Raw genomic sequence first — 20,167 nt, 5'->3', positions numbered from 1 at the left:
GGATGCTATGCGAGAAGGACCTGCCATGATGTCACGGTCATGTGACCGCGACGTCATCACAGGTCCTGCGCTCATACCAACCCTGGGACCGGAAGCTGCCGCATGCACCGCACACAGGCGACAGGACTACAAGGGGCCCTAGGAATGTGAGTATATGTTTATTTTTTATTTTTTAACCTGTGACATACGTGGCTGGGCAATATACTACGTGGCTGGGCAATATACTACGTGGCTGGGCAATATACTACGCGGCTGGGCAATATACTACGTGGCTGGGCAATATACTACGTGACTGGCCAATATACTACGTGGCTGGCCAATATACTACGTGGCTGGGCAATATACTACGCGGCTGGGCAATATACTACGTGGCTGGGCAATATACTACGTGGACATGCATATTCTAGAATACCCGATGCGTTAGAATCGGGCCACCATCTAGTACTCCATAATTTAGAACCAACGTATTGGCACGTGCCATTAATAAGTCTGGTACTCCCTTTTCTGGAAAATTTTAACATTGACCAATGAAGTGCAAAAATTGTACATAAAACAAAAACATGGGGGCCAATTCAACAAGATTTTGTATTCTCATTCTGATGGGGAGTCCTCTGGAGTAAAATGTGCCACATTTATATAGAGCTGTGCCGCTGTTCACGGATTTGGCGCATCTTTCAACTGCCATGTCCTGGAGACAAAAATGTACTCCAATGATGAAGTACAGAAAGGCAATAATTTAGGCTACCGCTTTGACATAAATCATAAGGAATTTGTTGGGTCACGTGAGGCCGGGCCTCTTTCCTCTAAGCTTCACCCACTTTTACAAAAAGCTTGCCGATCTGTTGTAAAAATAAAATAAAAACTGGCGCCAACTTTTTGATGAACTGGTAGTATAATATATCTGGCTCATGGGAACGTGTGTCAGTTTTTGGCACAATATAAGCCAGAATTCTGTATATGTTTGTGTGTGTATTAAATATATCTACACCCCTGGTCAAAATTACTGTTATTGTGAACAGTCAAGCAAGTTGAAGATTAAGTTATCTCTAAAAGGCCTAAAGTTAGAGATGACACATTTTTTTTGTATTTTAAGTAAAATAAAAAAAGTATTTTCAGCTTCTACCTTTTAAAAATGACAAAAAAGGAACACTGGCTAATGCAAAAGTTTGGACACCCTGCATGGTTAGTACCTGGTAGCACCCCCTTTTTGCAAGTATCACAGCTTGTAAACTCTTTTTGTAGCCAGACAAGAGTCTTTCAATTCTTGTTTGAGGGATTTTCATCCATTCTTCGTTGGAAAATTCTTACAGTTCTGTGAGATTCCTGGGTCGTCTTGCATACTCTGCTATTTTGAGTTGTAGCCACAGATTTTCAATTCTGTTCAGATCAGGAACTGTGAGGGCCATTGTAAAACCTTCAGCTTGCGCCTTTTGAGGAAGACTATTGTGGATTTTGTGATTTTGTGTGTAGGATCATTATCCATTTGTAGAAGCCATCCTCTTTTCAACTTCAGTTTTATTTACAGATGGTTATGTTCGAGATTTCATTGAATCCATTTTTTCCCTCTACCCTTGAAATGCTCCCTGTGCCATTGGCTACAACACAACGCCAGAGCATGGTTGATCCACCCCCATGCGTAAAGTGATCTGCCACTTACTTTTTCGTATATAAGCTTCAGCCACCTCCATCAGGGGCTTATCTACAGCATTCTGTAAAGTTGTAGATAAGCCACCAATGTAACCTGAAAGATAAGAAAAGCAAGTTAGATTATACTCACGCGGGGGGGGGGGGGGGGGGAGTGTCAGTCCGGTGTGATCTGGTCCGATGGCCATCGTGCTCCGGGTCCGCCACCTCCCATCTTCATTCGATGTCATCATCCTCCTTGCTTCCTGTCGTGGCTCCTGTGCAGGCTTACTTTATCTGCCCTGTTGAGGGCAGAGCAAAATACTGCAGTGTGCAGGCACCGGGAAAGGTCCGAGAAGCCCAGTGTCTGCGTACTGCAGTACTTTGCGCTGCCCTCAACAAGGCAGATAAAGTACGCCTGCGCCAGAGCCACGACAGGAAGCAAGGAAGAGCACGTCATCGCATGAAGATGGGAGGTGCCAAAACCAGGCCGCGACGCCCATCGGACTGGACCGCCCCCCCCCCCCAGGTGAGTATAACATAACTTGCTTTTCTTATCTTCAGGTTACATCCGGGGTTTATCTACAACATTACAGAATGCTGTAGATAAGCCCCTGATGGCGGTGGCCGAAGCTTATATACGAAAAAGTACGTGACAGATTCCCTTTAATGGTTGGCGAGATGTTCTTTTCCTGAAATTCTGTGCCTTTTTTTCTCCTCACATACCTTTTATCTTTGTGGCCAAAGACCTTTTGCAGTCAAGCGGAGGTTCTGATTTGCCTCTGTAGCAATCCTACAAACAGCTCTCATTGACATTTTGCTTGGTCTTCCAGACCTTATCTTGACCTCCATTGTTCCTGTTAACTGCCATTTCTTAATCACATTTCAAATTGAGGAAAAGGCAACTTTAAAACGCTTTGCTCTCTTCTTACAGCCTTCTCCTGCTTTGTGGGCCTCCACCATTTTCATTTTCTGAGTCCTAGGCAGCTGATTAGAAGAACCCACTGCTGCTGTTATGTAAAGCATCTGTTTACTCTGCAGCCATGTCTGTACGAGTAGTGTGCCTAAAAAATAATTTTACTCTATCTTTGTGGCCGGTCCTAAACCTCATTAAAAAATTTAACTGCTCATTCCAATTAGAGCCTCTAAATTGTCATGGATGACTATTCTGTCTCTACATCAACTGCTTACTCAGTTTAGAAGTGGTTAATTTTCTTGACTACTGCCTTCCTTGGATGTGGCACACGTTTCTAACATTGCCTCTCCAGAATAGAACCCTTTTTCTGTTTTACCTGGGTGTACTCTGCAACCACTCCTGTGGTTGGTTTGAGATCGCCTCAGGTTCCTTCACTTTGTGTTCTACCTGGTCCCCCTCTTAATCATGGCCCCACAGTTCGAACTAGCAAGAAAATAGAAATGGAGAACAATTCCATTATGCCTAGCTGAAGTATTCAGATTTGGTTGCCTACTTTGAACACTAATTTTTTCAAGGGAGACACTTAGGGCCCCTGGGACTCTAAGGCAGCAGCATTGGGGGGGGGGGGACGACTGTGCCCCATGCTCTGTGGGTGACATTTGTAAGCTCCTTCTATAGGGGGACTGTGCCCCATGCTCTGTGGGTGACATTTGTAAGCTCCTTCTGTAGGGGGACTGTGCCCCATGCTCTGTGGGTGACATTTGTAAGCTTCTTCTGTAGGGGGACTGTGCCCCATGCTCTGTGGGTGACATTTGTAAGCTCCTTCTGTAGGGGGACTGTGCCACATGCTCTGTGGGTGACATTTGTAAGCTCCTTCTGTAGGGGGACTGTGCCCCATGCTCTGTGGGTGACATTTGTAAGCTCCTTCTGTAGGGGGACTGTGCCCCATGCTCTGTGGGTGACATTTGTAAGCTCCTTCTGTAGGGGGACTGTGCCACATGCTCTGTGGGTGACATTTGTAAGCTCCTTCTGTAGGGGGACTGTGCCCCATGCTCTGTGGGTGACATTTGTAAGCTCCTTCTGTAGGGGGACTGTGCCCCATGCTCTGTGGGGGACATTTGTAAGCTCCTTCTGTAGGGGGACTGTGCCCCATGCTCTGTGGGTGACATTTGTAAGCTCCTTCTGTAGGGGGACTGTGCCCCATGCGCTGTGGGGGACATTTGTAAGCTCCTTCTGTAGGGGGACTGTGCCCCATGCTCTGTGGGTGACATTTGTAAGCTCCTTCTGTAGGGGGACTGTGCCCCATGCTCTGTGGGTGACATTTGTAAGCTCCTTCTGTAGGGGGACTGTGCCCCATGCTCTGTGGGTGACATTTGTAAGCTCCTTCTGTAGGGGGACTGTGCCCCATGCTCTGTGGGTGACATTTGTAAGCTCCTTCTGTAGGGGGACTGTGCCCCATGCTCTGTGGGTGACATTTGTAAGCTCCTTCTGTAGGGGGACTGTGCCCCATGCTCTGTGGGTGACATTTGTAAGCTCCTTCTGTAGGGGGACTGTGCCCCATGCTCTGTGGGGGACATTTGTAAGCTCCTTCTGTAGGGGGACTGTGCCCCATGCTCTGTGGGTGACATTTGTAAGCTCCTTCTGTAGGGGGACTGTGCCCCATGCTCTGTGGGTGACGTTTTTAACTGCACTGGCGGTAGCAAGCCTCAGTGTCTGATGGCTCTGTTTATAAATCTAAATGTTATTCATTTACTTCCTATTTTACCATCCACTTTTGTCTTCAGGACAATTGTCCTGCTCTTATCCCCCTTTTGCAGCCCCATAGCTCTTATTCCAACCAATTTACAGCACTGAAGTTCTTGTCCCCTTTCACTCCTATATGGGGTTCGGGGGCAAGTTCAAGTCCCAAACCTGACTTTTTTTAAAAAGCCTGAGCAAACTCGGCGATCCAGAACATCCACGGGTTCTCTCATCACTACATTGGAAACACACAAGACTAATTGCGAAGTTGTTTTTTTATTATGTTCTATGTACATAATGTGTTTGTGTTTTGCATGATTTATATATTGATTTTATAGTATTTTTCTTCCAGTTACATTTCTCAGCATGTTCGTTGACCCATCTGTGATGTTTGCTTTTTCCTCTCCAGCACACCAATGATTTTGCTCTTTACACTGAAGCCATTAAGTTCTTTAACCACCCGGAGCACATGGTGCGAGTGGCCGTCAGGAACATCACGTTAAATATATACAAAGGTAAGAATGATTTATCTAGTTGGGTGAGGGTCACTACACAAATGGCTGGGGTGAAATAATAATCCTGCATGACTGAGACGATTCTGGGGCTACATGGGTCACTAAAACACCCAACTCAATAACCTTGACTTGACTCTCACCATCAATTTTTAATTATTGGTAGGAACATCAAAATATTTTGCCATTAGGGACACTGCTTGCCATAGACCTGTCTAAGTCATCCCATGATCAACCTGTCCTTAATGGGCTATTCCCATCTCCAAGATCCTATCCCAATATATAGAAAGTGTAGTAATAATATCAGCAAATAGCTAGACCTAGAATAAATAAATAGAAATGTAGTATAGTTCTTCCGATTAGCTGTCACTTACCCTATGTGCAGGAAATTGCAGTAGCTTATGTATCCATGGTTACGACCACTAACAACTAAGTAAACATCACTATATGAGTGGTCGTAACCATGGATACCTAAGCTACGGCATTGGTAGAGCATTGAGTTGACAGACATTGTTACTTTGCTCAGGCGATTGAGTTGGTCAGTTATTGTTCACATATAGGTCAAGCTTTGTTCACTATTTTCACATATCAGTAATTTTAACCCCTTTCTGACCTCGGACAGGATAGTACGTCCGAGGTCAGAAGCCCCGCTTTGATGCGGGCTCCTGCGGTGAGCCCGCATCAAAGCCGGGACATGTCAGCTGTTTTGAACAGCTGACATGTGCCTGTAATAGGCGTGGGCAGAATCGCGATCTGCCCGCGCCTATTAACTAGTTAAATGCTGCTGTCAAACGCAGACAGCGGCATTTAACTACCGCATCCGGCCGGGCGGCCGGAAATGATGGCATCGCCGACCCCCGTCACATGATCGGAGGTCGGCGATGCTGCAGAATAGTAACCATAGAGGTCCTTGAGACCTCTATGGTTACTGATCCCCAGCAGCTGTGAGCGCCACCCTGTGGTCGGCGCTCACAGCACACCTGATTTTCTGCTACATAGCAGCGATCTGATGATCGCTGTTATGTAGCAGAGCCGATCGCATTGTGCCTGCTTCTAGCCTCCCATGGAGGCTATAGAAGCATGGCAAAAGTAAAGAAAAAAAGTTTAAAAAAAAATACATAAAAAAATATCTAAAAGTTTAAATCACCCCCCTTTCACCCCAATCAAAATAAATCAATAAAAAAAAAATCAAACCTACACATATTTGGTATCGCCACATTCAGAAATCGCCCGATCGATCAATAAAAAAAAAGCATTAACCTGATCGCTAAACGGTGTAGCGAGAAAAAAATTCGAAACGCCAGAATTACGTTTTTTTTTTTGTCGCCGCGACATTGCATTAAAATGCAATAACGGGCGATCAAAAGAACGTATCTGCACCAAAATGCTATCATTAAAAACGCCAGCTCGGCACGCAAAAAATAAGCCCTCAACCGACCCCAGATCATGAAAAATGGAGACACTACGGATATCGGAAAATGGCGCAATTTTTTTTTTTTTTTTTAGCAAAGTTTGGAATTTTTTTTCACCACTTAGGTAAAAAATAACCTAGTCATGTTAGGTGTCTATGAACTCGTAATGACCTGGAGAATCATAATGGCAGGTCAGTTTTAGCATGTAGTGAACCTAGCAAAAAAGCCAAACAAAAAATAAGTGTGAGACTGCACTTTTTTGCAATTTCATCACACTTGGAATTTTTTTCCCGTTTTCTAGTACACGACATGCTAAAACCAATGATACCGTTCAAAAGTACAACTCGTCCCGCAAAAAATAAGCCCTCACATGGCCAAATTGACGGAAAAGTAAAAAAGCTATGGCTCTGGGAAGGAGGGGAGCGAAAAACGAACATGGAAAAATGGAAAATCCCAAGGTCATGAAGGGGTTAATTAAACTGTACTAATACTATCATCCCTAAGTGAGGACACCAAGACATTTTGATTAAAACTTTGGTAAATCACAAAAATAAATGGGTTATCCATCCTGCTGTACCTGCTTTTTTTTTTTCCACTAAAAACTCTGCAAAACTGATGACAGCGTTTTTTGCTGCCTTTTTGCACTTACTCATTGCTTTCTATGAGTGAAAAAAGCCTGCAAAAATACTGAAAGAAGTAACATGCTGCAGATTTAAAAAAGCAGCAGTTTCCCTACTCGGTGAGAAAAAAAAAACCAAGCGTGTACATGAGATTTCTGAACTCTCCTAGCTCTTGCTTCTACTGTAGAAAACCGCTTTTAATTTGCAGAAAAAAACACAGCAAAACAACACTTCAAAGAAAGCGACGTGTGAAGATAACCGAAGCGTTATCACTTTTTTATATTTCCATCCACATTGATATACAGTATATTGGCTTAGTTTTTTGCAGGACAAGTTGTTGTTTTCTATGGCACCATCTATTTTACCATGTAATGTATTAAAAAGCAGGAACACGATTCCAAAAAAAAGCAAACAAAAAACCCACAACTCCGCCATTGTTTTTTGCATTTGTTTTTACAATGCTCTAATTAAAATGTATTTCAAACTACTAAAATATGTAAAGTAAGGTCTCAAAAAAATAAAAATAAAAAAAAAAATATATATATATATATGTGTGTGTGTATATGTAATACATACATACATACATACATACATACATACATACATACATACATACATACATACATACATACATACATACATACATACATACATACATACATACATACATACATACATGATTTTGCTATGGCCATTGCAGTCTATGCAGTAAGCACAGGAATCACGGGATGGCAGCAGGAACCACAGGATGGCAGCAGTAAGCACAGGAACCACAGGATGGCAGCAGTAAGCAATGGAACCACAGGATGGCAGCAGTGAGCACAGGAACCACAGGATGGCAGCAGTAAGCAATGGAACCACAGGATGGCAGCAGTAAGCAATGGAACCACAGGATGGCAGCAGTGAGCACAGGAACCACAGGATGGCAGTGGTGAGCTGCAGTAAAGTGGTGCCGTGTATAATTACAGAATTCTTTCTGCAGTTTGGGGAATGGTGTCAGGTATCTACCAAAGAAGGATTACAACACTTGCTTCATTTCCAAAGTTTGCCTAAGAGCATTAAACAGAAATGACTCTCTGACCATGAAGACCATTGTCGTCCTAGTCATGCAGTACTGTAGTATGAATTCGGCTTGCTTTGTTATCTCCGGGTTACAGATGAAAGAGCTTCATGTCTTATTAATTTCTTAGGCTCTTCTAACTTTTTTTTTTTTTTTGTGGAGCTGACTTATATAAAATAATTGTGAAAATTAAAGCAAGGGTTTTAAAACCACTGTATATTTTTGCTTTTTTAAGCTTTTCTCCAGTCATCAACTGATAACTTCACAGGGTCAAATAAAATTCCTCCTCCTCCTTTTTGCTGTTTGTCTTCGTTCTCTCCCGGGATCCACACTTCTTTGATAGAAAAGGAGGAGCGTTGAGTTACTGCAGCCCTTTACTTCCCCCCTGCTGAATATTTTACTCATAGAAATTGTGTATTATCCCTAGATGGGTCTGGTTGGTGTAAAGCGTGCCGGGGTGGCAAGTCTAATATGGGCAAGCGGGGCTGTAGACGTAGTGACTGGGACCGGACTGCAGCTTCCCTGTCGTAGCCGACAATGCAGCACAATTACCGCCATTCTGTAAGAATAGCTTACATGTCGTATCTATGAACGCTGTGAAGTTTTCATTTTTCACTGGAGATACGTTTTACCGACTTGACAGGAGAACAGCTTGTAGACTTGCTCTCGTTTTTTACAGGGCCCCTTCATATTTGCCCACCTAAGTCACATGTTCACATTTTCATTCTGGAAGTTTTATTCTATCCCTTTTTTTGCACTTTGTCTTGTGTTTTTTCCTTCATTTTCTATAGTAAATGTGAAGAGCCCTGACAGTGATAACTGATGCTTTAATGACCCAGGTTCTGATCATAATACTTTTTTTGTTTCTTGCCCTCTCTTCACTGGTGATCCCTATGTGCCATATCGCAGTGTCATGTAAGTTTGCTAACCATTTACATTGCTTTTCCGCTGCATGTGCCCTGATTAGTAATTAAGCTTGCATGATTATCAAAATGTCATCGGTGGGCATGAGATGATGACCATGGGATCGTATGTGGCTCCTGGTGGCATCACGTGTAACTCCTGGTGGCATCACGTGTAACTCCTGGTGGCATCACGTGTAACTCCTGGTGGCATCACGTGTGACTCCTGGTGGCATCACGTGTGACTCCTGGTGGCATCACGTGTGACTCCTGGTGGCATCACGTGTGACTCCTGGTGGCATCACGTCTGACTCCTGGTGGCATCACATATAAAGGGTAGCTGGCCAACAGCACACGGATAAACGGATGCACGTCCTAGTTCCACTGGACCCCCATGGAAGATGTACATACCAGATAAGAAATGAAGGACAGCATCCAGTCCAGGTGAAAGTGTTCACAAAACGATTCCTTTATTTGCCAAAGTGCAACGCTTCGACCCAAATGGGTCTTTATCAAGCATAAAACACATGGGTAATGGCGGATTCTTATAGGGGATGGATTAACATAAACCAATCCCCACAAGGTATCCGCCCACATCAGAAATAACTCTTAAAATTACATATAATAAAAATACATATATCACATCTTAAATATATTACAGATTCCAAGGCAGAGCACAGAAACCGTCGTATAATGGGCAATAAAACCCGCATAACATGCTGGTTAAAGATCTATCCCTGCGTCCTTGGTAACCATCAACCAATGGGTATATATGTAACAACCACTCAACACTCATCCCACCTATCAGGTTCAATTAGACAATCCAGCCGGTCACATGTATAGAATCAACCAGTCTAATCCATCAAAGTGTTGCACCAATCATGTATAGCACCCAACATGCACTGTGTCACATAACGGCCAACCAAAACAACTCATTCAGTGATGTTTACAAACATCAGCAAGCCAATAGATGAGCTGCTCATCCGTCCAGCATGTTACTCGACTCCAATCAGCAATCCAGCCGGTCACATGTATAGAATCAGCCAGTCTAATCCATCAAAGTGTTGCACCAATCATGTATAGCACCCAACATGCACTGTGTCACATAGCGGCCAACCAAAACAACTCATTCAGTGATGTTTACAAACATCAGCAAGCCAATAGATGATCTCTCTCTCTCTCTCTCTCTCTCTCTCTCTCTCTCTCTCTCTCTCTCTCTCTCTCTCTCTCTCTCTCTCTCTCTCTCTCTCTCTCTCTCTCTCTCTCTCTCTCTCTCTCTCTTAATTGGCTCAAAAAAATGGCGGGGAAGGCGTCATTCGAAACGCGACTTTGGCGCCAAGTTCGCGTTCCACGTGGCCGACCCACACTGGGATCGGATCGGGTTTCATGAGACGCCGACTTTGCCAAAAGTCGGCGACTTATGAAAATGAACGACCCGTTTCGCTCAACCCTAGTTGATGGTTACCAAGGACGCAGGGATAGATCTTTAACCAGCATGTTATGCGGGTTTTATTGCCCATTATACGACGGTTTCTGTGCTCTGCCTTGGAATCTGTAATATATTTAAGATGTGATATATGTATTTTTATTATATGTAATTTTAAGAGTTATTTCTGATGTGGGCGGATACCTTGTGGGGATTGGTTTATGTTAATCCATCCCCTATAAGAATCCGCCATTACCCATGTGTTTTATGCTTGATAAAGACCCATTTGGGTCGAAACGTTGCACTTTGGCAAATAAAGGAATCGTTTTGTGAACACTTTCACCTGGACTGGATGCTGTCCTTCATTTCTTTCCTGGTGGCATCACGTCTGACTCCCGGTGGCATCGCATGTGGCTCCCGGTGGCATCGCATGTGGCTCCCGGTGGCATCGCATGTTAACTTATGAAAAGCTTTCCAGTCTTGTAATTGTAACTGAATCAAGTGGGTGTAAGGACATGTAAGATGGTACATATTTACCAGGTGCCCGCCTTTACATTGGCTCCACTAGTCCACTTTGAAACCTTAGATGCCATCCATTACGTTGTCAAACTACTAAAACTTAAAGGAATCCTGTGAGAAATTTTACTTCCCCCTCCACCATGAACAAAAAAATATTTATATGACCGTATTAAGCCAATTTATCCCTTTATGACCTCAAAGTATTCCTTGAACTATTAGCCCCCTTCCTTGGTTAATTGACAGGTCTATGGCCATGTGCCAGAAAAACGTCCTGTGGGTCAGTCAGTGGAGGGAGCAGCTAGCTTAGGCATACAGCATAAGGCCGGTTTCACACGTCGGTTTATTTTCAGTACCGGAAAAAACAGTATCGGAGATGTCCATGTGTGTACTACGTGCGGCAACCGTGTGCCACCTGTATGCAGCATCAGTACCACACGGCCGGTGGCCGGAGAAGAAGCGCTACAGTAAGCACTGTTCCCCGGCGGCTGCTGATGAAGACGCTCTCCTCATTCTCCCCTGCTCTGCCAGCGATCGGCGCAAGCAGAGGAGAATGCTGTTCGAACGATGACAGCAGGTGGTGGCTTTTGGGACTCTTACCCCCATCATCCGACACCTGCTGCCGCTAATAACAGTGACAGCAGGAGCGGATGATCGGGGTATTCCACAGCCGCCGCCTGCGATCTAACCAAATGAATGAAAAACCCGACGTGGGTTCTCCCCTATTTTTTTTTTTTTTAACCAACCAGGCAAAACTCACAGCTGGGGGCTGCAACCCTCAGCTGTTAGCTTCAGCAAGGTTGGTTATCAAGAATAGAAGGGTTCCCATGCTGTTTTTTTAATTATTTAAATTAGTAATTTAAAAAAATGGCATGGTGTCCCTCCCCCCATTTTTGACAAGCAGCCTTGCTAATGCTCACAGCTGGGGGCTACTATTCTCGGGCTGGTAAGGGGCCATGGATATTGCCCCCCCCAGCCTAAAAACAGCAGCCCACAGCTGCCCAGAAAAGGCGCATCTATTAGATACGCCAATTCTGGAGCTTTGCCCAGCTCTTCCCACTTGCCCTGTGGTGGTGGCAAGTGGGGTTCATGTTTTTTGGGGGGTTGATGTCACCTCTGTAATGTCAGGTGATATCAACCCCACAGCTTAGTAACGGAGAGGTGTCTATAAGACAAAACGCAGTGTGAACCTGGCGTTAACAGCGTCTGATTTTTCTGGTACAAAAAAAATGTTGGATATATTACTTTTTCTTAGGCCAATCTTTTAGAAGATCACTTACAGTAAAAAAAAAAATCACTTATAAATATAAATTGAGCTGATTTTTGTTGGTGGCAAGGGGAAAGGTCTTGAAGTTTTCTGCTTAGATTTGTCCTTTATGTTATTGATGTTTGATGGTGCACACACTGCAGACACTCTACACACACGCTACACACATTACTCACACACTACACATACACTGCACACACTCTACACATACATTACTCACACACTACACATACACTGCACACACTCTACACATACATTACTCACACACTACACATACACTGCACACACTCTACACATACATTACTCACACACTACACATACACTGCACACACTCTACACATACATTACTCACACACTACACATACACTGCACACACTCTACACATACATTACTCACACACTACACATACACTGCACACACTCTACACATACATTACTCACACACTACACATACACTGCACACACTCTACACATACATTACTCACACACTACACATACACTGCACACACTACACATACATTACTCACACACTACACATACATTACTCACACACTACACATACACTGCACACACTCTACACATACATTACTCACACACTACACATACACTGCACACACTCTACACATACATTACTCACACACTACACATACACTGCACACACTCTACACATACATTACTCACACACTACACATACACTGCACACACTCTACACATACATTACTCACACACTACACATACACTGCACACACTCTACACACAGAGCACGCACACCTGCTACGCACCCACACACACACACACACACACATATATAATGTGTAACACTTGCATTTTCCTTGCCCTTCGCTTTTGCTGTTTACTTTTTTTAATTGCCACTAACGGCCTCATTACTAAACACAGATTTACAAGCCCTCTCCTGGCTGTGGCAGCCATAACATTTTTGTAATTGGAGTAAGCAAATAAAAAAAGGAAATATTGTTACACATTTACGGCATAAGCTATAATCGTTAAACCCACTGCTGAGTGTACAAATATACAGGCTTTACCTTATTTTAGCCTAATGGACACAGACCTTTCAAGGTCATTGGCTTGTTGTATAATTAAACGTTTATTTTTTTATATATACTTAATGTATTGCCTGTGCTTATCTCATAAATTAACGTATTTCTGTTTTTTTATTATTATTATTTTTAGTTAACAACCAGCCCATGTTGCACTATATCAGAGATAAAACCGCTGTGCCGTATTTTTCGAATCTGGTGTGGTTCATCGGGATTCATGTGATCGAGCTTGATAAGTGTGTCCAGACCGACGAAGAGTAAGTATCCGAGATTCAGTGGGCATTGGAAATCATTTTGTAAGACTGCAATGGGTGCCACAAAGCCGTGTTGTGATCCTGTCCTCTTTTGGGCTGTGTGTACAGGACGGAGTCTTCAGGGCGTTCCTGAGTGGAGCGATTGAAAATGGTAAAAAGAAGGACCATATCCATTGCATTCTCCAAACCACTTTTTATTCATATATTCACTCTTTTTGAGCTTCTTTCAACCACTTCAGACTTGGCCATTTTTCATGCAGCTTCTGATTTGGAAGCCGCCCAATACCTAAAAAGACAAAACAAAAAGAAATTTGCCACATAGAAAACATTCTGAAAGACACCAAAGAGGATGCTTCTGGAAAAACATTGCCTGCTCCCTCCTCAGTGGGTACGCTGGCGTCTAAAATGTCTGAGCACATACCCTGAAACGGGTGTATGCAACTTTTTTTTCTAAGCGATAACATTACCCCCTAAATCCCAGTCCTGAGCCTCTCACCTAGCCAAAACAGATTTCACACTTTGCACTGATGAGGGGCAATAGCCCGAAACACCGTGTTTGCCGATTGAAATTGTGGTTTAGCTTTTATCCTAAGTCATATTGCAAGGCTCGTTAAAGGGTTGATATTGATGTTTAGGATCACAGCTTCCAACAGGTGGCGCTATAGAGTTCCTGTCCTCTTCCTCTGTGAAGAGACAGTTTGCACACTTCAGGTGTTGGCATGGTCATTCTGAAAAGCACTAATGCCTCTCATGTACAGACTTGGAGGGACAATAATCGATTTTTCTCACGGAGGTTTGCAGTTTTGTGGTTCCATGCAAGGATTAGTGCCATTTGATGGGACTCCTCCACATATGGCTACCTGCTGCAGTGTTCTCAATGAGTGACATGTTGCGTTTTGGTGGCGTCGGTCCGTCGCCACCAAAAAACGTTGCTTGTAACGTTTTTTGGTGCGTCGTCCCCGTCTTTTCCGACCGCGCATGCGCGGCCGGAACTCCGCCCCCTCCTCCCCGCACCTCACAATGGGGCAGTGGATGCATTGAAAAACAGCATCCGCTGCCCCCGTTGTGCGGCACATTCACTGCTAGCGTCGGTACGTCGCAACGACGCAATTTGTCGTGCGTTGTCCGACGCTAGTGTGAAAGTAGCCTTATCTGGCTGCTGCAGCCAATCACAAGCTGCAGCGGTCCGGCGGCTGGGTGAATGGTGACATCACCCCTTCCAGTTTCTGCACAGACCACAGCACTGGATCCAGCTGAGTGACCGAGTTTGATATTTCATGTCCTGTTTTAAAGTGAATAAAATACAATGAATACTGTCCTCCGCTGTTACCTGTGTTACAATGGCACCTTCTATACAAGCATCTAACTTCAGCTGGTGCCCCCTGTATACAGCCCCCTGTATACAGCACCCTGTATTCCCTCCGTCCTCACGTTTGTATATTGCCTGTATACACTTTGTTTCCCCAGACCATTTATGAATTGGATTACTCCTGTTCATAAAGGGGGTCTCTAAGTAATGAGAGCTGGAATCTGATTGTTCTCTGTAAGCTCCGCTCTACAACAATTATATGTACGGCAACACTTTTGAGAATTCTTCTCCCTCTTTATTCTTTCTCTTTTGCATCTCTTTCCTTAGCGCCAAGGCAAATTACTCCTGTATTGTGGGAGTGACAACCATGAAATTCTTCATTCATTCATTCATTCATTCATTCATTCTACTAAGTTGATATTATTTAAGTTGGGGTCCTGCCTTTCTTACAACTCTATGAATATTGTTGTTCTACCTGTCTAGATATTCAGAATTGCCTGTGATTGTGTTCATTATTTCTGCCAATATCCAATTATGCCATCCTTTTAATATTCTTAAAGAACCTCTCCCACCAAAATGTTTTTCTATTAGTCCCTTTGGAACATTTTTATTATTATTTATTATACTTACTTATGTAGCGCCATTAATTTCACAGCGCTTTAGAGACATCTTCATCACTGTCCCCATTGGGGCTCACAATCTAGATTCCCTATCAGTGTGTCTGTGGAATGTGGGATGAAACCGGAGTACTCAGAGGAAACCCACACAAACAAGGGGAGAACATACAAACTCCTTGTAGATGTTGTCCTTGGTGGGATTTGAACCCAGGACCCCAGTGCCTGCAAATCTACAGTGCTGACCACAGTTATAGTGCATGCAGTGCATATTATTATTATTATTATTTAGGTCTACAAATGACCTAAGGGTACTGTCACACAGTGCCATTTTGATCGCTACGACGGCACGATCCGTGACGTCGCAGCGATCGTATGATTATCGCTCCAGCGTCGTAGACTGCGGTCACACGTTGCAATCACGGCGCTGGAGCGATGCCGAAGTCTCCGGGTAACCAGGGTAAACATCGGGTTACTAAGCGCAGGGCCGCGCTTAGTAACCCGATGTTTACCCTGGTTACCAGCGTAAACGTAAAAAAAACAAACAGTACGTACTTACATTCCGGTGTCTGTCCCCCGGCGTTCTGCTTCTCTCCACTGTGTAAGCGCCATAGCCGGAAAGCACAGCGGTGACGTCAGACGTCACCGCTGTGCTCGCTTTCTGGCTGGCCGGCGCTCACAGTGCAGAGAAGCTGAGACGCCGGAGGACAGACACCGGAATGTAAGTATGTACTGTTTGTTTTTTTTACGTTTACGCTGGTAACCAGGGTAAACATCGGGTTACTAAGCGCGGCCCTGCGCTTAGTTACCCGATGTTTACCCTGGTTACAAGCGAACACATCGCTGGATCGCTGTCACACACAACGATCCAGCGATGTCAGCGGGTGATCAAGCGACGAAAGAAAGTTCCAAACGATCTGCTACGACGTACGATTCTCAGCAGGATCCCTGATCGCTGCTGCGTGTCAGACACGGCGATATCGTAACGATATCGCTAGAACGTCACGAATCGTACCGTCGTAGCGATCAAAATGGCACTGTGTGACGGTACCCTAAGACTAACATCCCCCGTAATCCGAACCTCGCACCTCCGTCTCCAAGACTTCTCTCGTGCTGCGCCAGCTCTCTGGAATGCACTTCCCCAGAAGATCAGACTGATACCTAGCCCCGACCTATTCAAGCGCGCTCTAAAAACCCATCTCTTCAAACAAGCCTACCACACCAACTACTCAGTAAACTAACTTTGCCCTGTTCCCTCCTTCCAAATATTACTCTGAATCTGCACCCTACTATTCATCTGTCTCCACACCCTCCATGCACACGATAACTGCACTTGATACTTGACTATTGCACTTAAACACAAGGGCTGATGACCAGATCATGCAGCTTTATATGAAAATCCCTATGTATTATAATTGCCAGACCTGAAATAACGAGCACTTTTCACCTATTGTGTCCCCCCATTTCCTTGTAGATTGTAAGCTTGCGAGCAGGGACCTCACTCCTAATGTCACTGTTTAAATTGTCTTAACTCGTACCGAATTTATTGTTTGTACATGTCCCCGCTTAATTGTAAAGTGCTGCGGAATATGTTGGCGCTATATAAATAAAAATTATTATTATTAATATTATTATTATTTATTATTATAGCGCCATTTATTCTATGGCGCTTTACATGTGAGGAGGGGTGTACATAAAAACAAGTACAATAATGAACAATACAAGTCACAACTGGTACAGGAGGAGAAAGGACCCTGCCCGCGAGGGCTCACAATCTGCATTTGTTCATATACTTATCAATTTGCCATTTTCTATAACCATACCGTTATAGTCTTGATCATACTTCCTAGATTATGCAGCATTTTGGTAAGGGCTAGAGGTCGTTTTCTCAGTGTAATCCTTTGTGCAAACCTATGTGTGAAAGTGACATTAAGTCTACACCAAAAATACTGTATAACCCGGCTAGTCTAAAATGCAATCGCACGGTACATAAGCAGACCTGAACTGCACAGATGAGAGGCAATGGTGATCAGAGAGATTATCAGCATATGCACTGTATACATCATAACTATGGACTGCTAGCTTAACGTTTTGGTTGGGGCCCCCATGTACAGGATATTCATAGACCTACGTGGTTGTTACCTCCATAGGGGGCACTAGCGGGTTCCCTTCCTGCAGAAAGCTAATTTGTATGCCTTTCCCATGGTGCATTGCCAGAAAGACTCCGCATTTAGCCGGTCTACTTAAAGAGAACCATTGTCTCCTCTCCAAAGTTTTATGCTGAACTTAAAGGGAAACAGATTTTTTATTGTAATTATTCAGTAAGATGCTTTTTTCCTTGACGCAGATTTTCCTTAAAGAGGTTGTCCGACCTTCGGGTACAAATCTGCAGCCACTCTATGTGAATCCTCACCGCATTCATTGTGAGGATTCTCCAGTGCCGACAAGTATGTGATTTGCATACATTTGGTCATGTGCCAACTAGACGTGCGCAACCTCTCTCAATGCAAGAGCGAGATTGGACATGTCTAGTCGGAATGTGGCCAGGAGTACGCAACGCGCATACTTGCAGTCAAGTGACTGCCCGACTCCGACACCGGAGAATCCTCACAGCACACAGTTCACCCCATGTGAGGATTCCCAAGTCTACAGTCACATAATGACTGCAGACTTGTCCTCTAAGGCCGGACTACCCCTTTAATTATCTATTTACTGAATCTGTTCATACAGTAAGAACTGGATCTTGTAATATATTTCCAAAATTGGATAATTAGCATATTTTGAAAACTGAAAATATTTCTGCTCACTGGTGCCTAGCATTACCCCGGTCCGTGTTTATTGGCAGTCTTCTCCCCAGACCTCGTAATCCATTATAGTAGGATTTAGTGGTTTCCTTGCATCGTGCTCCATCAAACGGGCATAAGTAACGGTAAGGACTGCGCAGATGAAGGAAACGCTGGCTTGGCATATTCTTCCCCCTCCACCACTTTTATTGCGAGGAGTGTTGTTTATGCATCGCCGGATTGATCACGAACATTCTCAAAATTGCCGAGCTGCAGAAATGAAGATTTATCAATGAGAAGCCCTGCGAAGACTCTTAGAGCCGTCGGGGCTGCAGCCAAGATTTAGATCATTCTCGCCACCGTGTTGATTTTTTTCCTTTATAAACAAGTACTTAATCCTTATGCCTTTAATCCCCTACATTCTGAATGATCAGATGACTGCCTCTTAATTGGATTGCATGAATTATTCACAGCTTCCTCCGGGTCGTTGGCCCCCACAGCAGCCTCCTCATGTACTAATTGAAGCCTTGCTTGTTGTGCTTGAGTGATTGGAGTGGTAGCGTAATCCATATTCTGCAACAATCCATTAAAGTGATTGTAATTTGGCTAAATTAATAGACCACATTCTTGAGTGGGAAAGGATGGCAGCGGAGGATGTGAGGCTGCGTCTGGAGTGTCATTTGGCATTATAACCTAATTGGAGCAGATTCCTGAGAGATCAGAGGCGTAATGCCACAGCAGAAATCCCATATATATAAGTGGAGACTGAGTGACAATGAGCAATCGAAGCTCCGCTCTGTAAGATACGTGGTCATACATCTGAGACTGCATACAGAGACTTTACCTGCCTCATGCCTCTTTTTCTTTTTGATGTCTATTAAAAACTTAGTACAATGGTCGCCTCCACGTGTACTCTGTAGAATATATGACATGGTATTGGCACACCTTACTGTATAGTTGTACCGCTAGGGTATGGCACACCTCTAGGGTATGGGCACCCCTCTATGATTTACGTTTGGCTCCCTTATCTATGCCTAATGAACCTGGCATCAATCTGGAGTACAATTTAAGGGAACCTGCCACCTTCAGTTTAAATCCTGGCTTTCTGGCTGGCTTACTAGACCAGCGGCTACAGGGAGAAAATGAAGTTATATCCTCCCTGTATCTGCTCACTTACACGTCATTGGAGCAGTTACAGTCGCTGCTCCCTACAGATTGAGCGCACTGTAATCACGCCCTACACACTTGATTGGCAGCCTGCTCTGCAGCAGGAGTGTATACAGCATGTATGCAGAGTAGGGTGTCAGTGTGCCAAAGATTGGTGAAAAATGGGCCACCATAAAAATCTGAGTGGCTTTGTCGATGGAAAAATTGTTATGGATAAATGACTGGATCAGAGTATCTCCAAAACGACAGAACTTGAGCCTGAATCAGTGGAGGTAACCTGATCTGGTGAATACCATTTTCATTTGCATCATGTGGATTCTTACCTCATCACCCCTGATATCTCCAGCATTCAGTCATATAGACAGGGCGGACAGCAGTGTGAGCAGCCTCTTCTTATCTCATCACTCCTGATATCTCCAGTATTAGGTCATATAGACAGGGTGGACAGCAGTGTGAGCAGCCTCTTCTTACCTCATCACTCCTGATATCTACGGCGTTATTTAACATAGATGGGGTAGACAGCAGTGTGAGCAGCCTCTTCTTACCTCATCACTCCTGATATCTCCAGTATTAGGTCACATGTACAGGGTGTACAGCAATGTGAGCAGCCTCTTCTTACCTCATCACTCCTGATATCTACGGCGTTATTTAACATAGATGGGGTAGACAGCAGTGTGAGCAGCCTTTTCTTACCTCATCACTCCTGATATCTCCAGTATTAGGTCACATGTACAGGGTGTACAGCAATGTGAGCAGCCTCTTCTTACCTCATCACTCCTGATATCTACGGCGTTATTTAACATAGATGGGGTAGACAGCAGTGTGAGCAGCCTCTTCTTACCTCATCACTCCTGATATCTATGGCGTTATTTAACATAGATAGATAGGGTAGACAGGAGTGTGAGCAGCCTCCTCTTACCTCATCACTCCTGATATCTACGGCGTTATTTAACATAGATAGGGTAGACAGCAGTGTGAGCAACCTCTTC

At 44.1% G+C, this 20,167-nt stretch overlaps 1 protein-coding gene across 11 annotated transcripts in view; it reads left to right on the top strand.

Annotated features, from left to right (window-relative positions):
* Window positions 1-20,167, top strand: part of CLEC16A (C-type lectin domain containing 16A) — a 265,133-nt gene that overhangs the window by 25,645 nt on the left and 219,321 nt on the right. For 10 of the 11 annotated variants that reach the window (XR_013218206.1, XR_013218207.1, XM_077275189.1 and 7 more), the window contains exons 5-6: window positions 4,689-4,794; window positions 13,185-13,308. Coding sequence is in view for 9 of the 11 variants with exons in the window: in XM_077275189.1 (XP_077131304.1) it covers window positions 4,689-4,794; window positions 13,185-13,308 (230 nt within the window). In the remaining 2 variants the exon portion in view is untranslated. Of the gene's footprint in view, window positions 1-4,688; window positions 4,795-11,104; window positions 11,195-13,184; window positions 13,309-20,167 lie in introns of those variants that run through there. The other variant, XM_077275195.1, reaches the window with a different exon arrangement.

The sequence above is a fragment of the Ranitomeya variabilis genome, chromosome 7, assembly GCF_051348905.1.
Source record: "Ranitomeya variabilis isolate aRanVar5 chromosome 7, aRanVar5.hap1, whole genome shotgun sequence".
Lineage (NCBI taxonomy): Eukaryota > Metazoa > Chordata > Amphibia > Anura > Dendrobatidae > Ranitomeya > Ranitomeya variabilis.
The sequence above is the reverse complement of the archived record's forward strand: the minus strand, read 5'-3'. Positions and strand labels throughout refer to the sequence as shown.